This window comes from Corylus avellana, chromosome 1 (genome assembly GCF_965113065.1).
Source record: "Corylus avellana chromosome 1, dhCorAvel1.hap1.2, whole genome shotgun sequence".
NCBI classification, from domain to species: domain Eukaryota; kingdom Viridiplantae; phylum Streptophyta; class Magnoliopsida; order Fagales; family Betulaceae; genus Corylus; species Corylus avellana.
In genome coordinates, this window is record NC_142490.1 from 21142025 (window position 1) to 21147864 (window position 5840).

At 35.0% G+C, this 5840-nt stretch overlaps 1 protein-coding gene across 1 annotated transcript; it reads right to left on the bottom strand.

Moving 5' to 3' along the window:
* Positions 1 to 308: 308 nt before the first annotated feature.
* Positions 309 to 2619, bottom strand: LOC132172222 (uncharacterized). Its single transcript, XM_059583684.2, has 3 exons — positions 2039 to 2619; positions 1113 to 1172; positions 309 to 786 (listed from the first exon to the last, which is right to left on the bottom strand). The coding sequence occupies exons 1-3, from the start codon at positions 2479 to 2481 to the stop codon at positions 783 to 785; spliced, it is 507 nt and encodes a 168-aa protein (XP_059439667.2). The 5' UTR covers positions 2482 to 2619; the 3' UTR covers positions 309 to 782.
* Between the last annotated feature and the right edge of the window lie 3221 nt (positions 2620 to 5840).

Consider the following 5840-nt stretch of genomic DNA (forward strand, 5'->3'; position numbering starts at 1 on the left):
TCAATGAGCATGCATTGTACTTTTTCTTTTCCTCTTGGATGAATTTTAAGATAGATATAACAATATTGTCTGTGATAAAGATGATAAACCTCGTATAGATATAGATGGAACTGGTTTCATATCTGGAACTGGTTTAGCATTTGGCTTTGCTTTGCCCTCATAATATTTATAAAGGAGAGCAAATCAAAGATGAAAATATTGAGGTTTGTGATACTGTATTGTTTCCTTTTAACATTCAAGGGGAGCAAAAAAAGTTTAGTTTATAGGAACTGATAAACACAAGGATAAATTTACCTATTAAAAAAGTAAATAAATAAAACAACAACAACAAATGAGTTAAGGAAAACAATATTCTAAGGCAACAACTGCGATAACCACGACCTCCTATGATCGTCGGACATCCTTATGAAATCCCATTGGACTTGCTCAGAAGCAAGAAATACACTAATTGCCTCAAAGTAAGTATCAACTGATGACTCGTGAAATAGCTCATTGAGCAATTTCATACATTGACGCCTGGGATGAGCTGATGTGCATGTGCTATGCACGGTCGAAGAAAGCGGGATATAGTGGTAAGAGTTGACACGTGTGAGATCTGTCTTCGCTTTTGCTATTTTTTGAACTTCTTTGGGCATATTGCTACTAGGCCCCATAGAAATGTCACCATCGCCTAGCTTGCCCTTACCCTGAAATGACCACTCATCGAGCATTGGTCCTTTTTCCTTACTTTTGGGACTATGACCGCTTGTGTCCCTTCTAGCCGAACGTCCCAAAGCTTTTTTTCACCTAAAATTCCAGTTGTTAGAAAGTAGTCAAAGCAACGTGTGTTTAGTGTTTAAACTATTACCAATTTAATACGCTCCCACATAATTGGCGACAGTGTTAGTGATGGGATCCCACCCAAATCCAGATTTGCCACGTAGGAGTTCTGAGAACTCACTAGTTACGTACGAAAAAATGGAAAAAATGAACGTACATAACTATTGGGCATGTAACATGGAAAACATAGTAGGCATTGCAACCATTACGAGCATATAAAAAATCGGAGGCTCAGTACAGCAATCAATGCAATCAAGAACAATCAGTCATTCTACAGAGAAGGTATGTCTTACCTTGAGAGTGCTGGTTTGCTGCATGCAATCCCTTTGAGTGCTGCTTCTAAGGAAATAGGGCTGCATATCATGAATGTAATAGGTCAGTCAAAGTATCGTGAATGTTAAAAAGAAAACTATCACTCTGGAACCAATTTATTTCCAAGATTCAAGTATACAATAATGAATATACAATATCCAAAAAAAACACATGAATGGACAAGCTTGATAGTGGGAAAAGTTAGTACTGTAATGTTACCTGTCCATTTAGTGCACATATTGTACTTATGGTAATATGTAGACATCACTTTATGTTTGTTAGATATTTTTGTCTAAATATTTGATTGGCTAAATTTCGTGATTAAAACTATTGTAAGTTATCCCCATATGTTTTTGGAGCTTTTGTAACATTTACAGGAGGTCAGTACTGTCTGTTCGCTTGATCGTTCTCTAGCCATTCGACCGTTACAAATAACACTGAAGATGTCAATGTTGTCCGTTCGACAACCATTCTCGTGGACGATCCAACGCAGCAAGAACAAACTTTCCCCAATCCTCTCTCTTACCCGCTATTCTCAATTATTCATATGCGCTTTTTAGAGTGTTTATTAATGCCTAAATTGGATCTCTGTTCATAGGGATTGACGAGTTCACCTACCACTAACAATCTAGTTTTTCTTCTTCTTCTTCTCCTTTTTATTCTCTTATATACAACTCCTTAAGAGAAAAACCAAGATTGACATTAAAACCTTAAAAAAATATCTATCCAAAGCATAAAAGAAATGATCAAAACAAGCAATCTCTAACCTGAAAAGAGGTACTAAGACCCCAAAAGAAAGAAAAAGATTAAAGAAGAAAAAAAAAGGGGGGGGGGGGGGGGGGGTGGGTGGTGGTGTGCATACATAAAAGTTTACAATTGAAGCAAGTAACAGGGTTTGAAAGTATACCTTCCAAGAACGTGTTCTTGGCCTGCTGAGAAGGGTCTGCCTACGAGGGTTCTTGCGGGTAGGGGAGTGAGAACCAGAGGAAGAACAGCATTGGGCACTGTCGGAAGACATAAGATAGGGATTTCGGTAGAAATTGGGCGCCCTTTCAGGCAAAGTCTCCGTGCACTGTATTCGGATCCCCTCAATCCTCGCTTATCGGCAAATTCCCCAGTAAAATCTGCGCATGTCACTCCTCGCTCAGCAAGCACAGCTCTCTGCTTGAACCTATTTGCATACAGCTTCTTCACTTCTTTGGTTTTGAAGGTGTTGGAGTAGTATTTCTGTGACCGAGAGCGTTTCTTGGATGTTCGTTCCATGGTACCTACAAACTTAACCCCAAAATGAGTGGAAATCGCAGAGAATATCTCATGAGGTAAGTATGTATGCGAAACGACAAAGAACATGTGAAATCAAGGCTTAAAAATATCACTAAAGCATTACATCAAACACTTGATGTTCATTACCGTTAGAAATGTGAGCAATGATTCATGGCTTGATGAAGGATTATCACAAAACAAGGTTTTAAGCCTAAATATATCAACCCATAATCACTCCAAGAAAAACAAGAGGAATTTGACCAACTGCACAGCATTGAGAAATTACATCAAACATGTGATGCGTGTTAAGTTTTGAGCAAGGCCAAAAATGGAAACAAATGCTTATATCCCTCACAATCAAAGCTTAAACCATAATGACAATAAACAAGAGCAATTCAAGTCATGAATCAAGGTAAGTGGCTCAAGAATGTCATTTAGACATTTTGTCAAACATGTGGTGTGCACAAATATTTAGTCATGTGAAAAGATCTCATGGATAATGGAAACTCATACCAAAATATATCACAAACAATGTGTATAACACAACCAGAATCAAGCATAACAATTAACAAGAAATGAGACAAGATTAAATCATGGGAATCATACCTTAGATGAAATGAGATTGAAACAGGGGTGGAACCAGGACTTTTAGTGTGGGGGACGAAGGTACATAGATACATATAATTTTTCTATATATGCACGTTTGTGCGTATTTATGTAAAATAAAAACAAAAAGTCTCAAATTTAATTTTATAGTAAATCATAAGTCATTAATATATACAAAAGTTACATGCCTATAAAATCATTTTAGAATATCTATTAATCATAACACACACAAAGACAACTTACAAAACTAAAGCAAATCATGTGGGTAACGACAGTTCTAGTCATTTTATGGAAAAAATATACAAGGTTACATTCTTAAAAAAATAAAAATTGCTATAGTCAGATAGCCTTGGCCCTTGTAGGAAAAAAACAAAAAAGAAAGAAATCTATAACTCTCCCAAGAACCTTATTGGTTCTCTACACGATATACACACATAAAAAACAAAAAATAAAATAAAATAGATAAAGCCTTACAGAGTGCCGAATTCCTTACGGGAGCTTTGTAGGTTTGATGGCAGAGTCGCAGAGAAGAGAGAGAAAAGCTTCAACTTTTTTAGCTGTTGAGCAATGAGCAATAAAATGAGAGGCAGAATCCAAAGAACAATAGCTTTCATTTGTTATAATCTGAGTAGAGGAGACTCAAGAGAGGATGATAATATGAGAAGAGACATTTAGGTGATGAGTTTGATGGCAGTGGGCAGAGAAGAGACATGACACTAGAGTCTACACAGAGTTCAAAGCCAAGTAAAGTTGCTTCAAAATCTCAAATCAAATTAGAGATCCTGTTAGAAGCCAACGAGTATGGTCTATGTGGAGACATTTTTGACAAATTGTAACTTTTTTATAGAATATTTCTATCTAAAAATTTCAATTTTTGAAAACTAGTTACAAAGTTAGATTTTTTGTGAATTTTTGTTTTTTAAAGTTTCGTACTTCTCTCTGCAGCTTAAGAAAAGCTGTCACTGCACGTGCAGCCTGCTATGCTATCTTGTCTATGACCTCAAAAAAAGAGCTTTGTAGGTCTCTCTGCAGGAAGAGTCAAGAGGGGAGCAAAATGAAACAAAAATATTATTTGGGAGGACAAATATAATATTTTAGAGGAACAAACTTGAAAAAACCATATATTTGGGGGAAATTTTAAAAACTTTCGTCCCCCCAAAGCAACAAGTAAGTCCGCCCTTGGGTGTTTGGCAACGGACTCTACTTTTGCAGCTCACACGATCTCGTGGTTCCAGGCGCACGGTTTCAGCATTTCAAATCCAGCCCATGTTTACGAAAATACCCTTCTCATCAATCTACACTAAATTGTTCTCTTTCTCTTTTGAGTTTCTTGATGGACGATTCCCATATATGATGGCAGTGTTTGGAAATGTCCTGGGCTGGTACTGTACCAGGCCCTCTCTCAATCCTAAAAAAAAAAAAATTTCACCTCAAAATTAATCTCAACATCTCTACTTTCTATACCACATCAATCATTTTTATTATTATTATTCAAATAAAAAAATTATTACAAAACAAATTTTTTTCACTCTTTCCCATAAATCATTTTCACTAAAACCAACCAAACATATATTCCTAAAAAAGTGCTACAGTACACGTATCTATAATATTCATCCTAATATTCGTGTGAAAATTATATTCATCCTCAACACATTTCTATAATATTTTTTTAGATTGTTATTAAAATCTCGTTTTTATTGATTGATAAACATGATACTAATCCAGCTTGTTTTTACGGCATTGTTGGGTTGGTCAATATTGCTATAAATGAAGAGCGAAAAGTTTACAACATTTTGAGTATTTGAACTCATGTATGAATATTTTAAACGGAATCAACTTTTTAGAGTATTTGAGTTAAAAGAGTATCGACAGTGGCTTAAATATTCACCCTTTTTAGCCAAAATAGCTAAACAAATTTATAAAAGTTTTCTCCACCCAACTATGTTAAAAAATTAAATATATATATATATATATATATATATTGCAAGACGTGCACCATTCATGAATCCATTTCATATTTGATTATGTCTTGGTGATAAACTCACTTGTATTACTATGCAAAGAACTTAAATTTGAACATACTATTACATTCAAATCCATATGGCTTGAGACACCTTAACTTTAAAATTCTATCTTACATGTCAGCACATGATTAATCAATAAATCAAGACCTAAAAAAGAGCCACTATAACCTTTGACGCTCTCAAAGCAATGTAATTGGAATTGTCTTTTCCTTTAAAGTCATTCTCGGCCTATTTGGAGTACATACTTAGAGTTTGTTTGGATGTGCATTTGATGAGCTTAAAAATGTGTTTGACACTCAAAAAGTCCTACTTTTACTCTCAGGCCAAACCAGAATATGCCCTAAATAGATGAACCCCATAATAAAATTGAGTTTAACTTGCCCCAAGTAGATGAACATTGTGCCATGTGAGTTATCCATTCCCATTTCACTTGAATATTATAAGTATTGGTTAATATACAAACAAACAAGCATTGAAAAAAAATAATAATAAATAAATTGGTTAAAAAAAAAGATTTTAAATTGGTTAATTAGTACCAAATAAATAATGACATCAATGAATTACAAACAAGCAGTATTGAAAAAAAAAAAAAAAAAGAAAGAAAGATTTTTAAATTGACAATCTCCATACATAATGACTTAATTAATAATCTTGCCCTTTTCTCTCTCATTTTTCTTTCCCCCCCCCCCCCCCCCCCCCCCCTTCCAATTTCCATCCCCATCCCTAGGGGAAAAGATCCAGTGAGGGCTGTTTTTGTTGTTGGTTTGGTTTTTCTCTATGAAGCAAATTGTTACAAAAATAATAATAATAATCTTG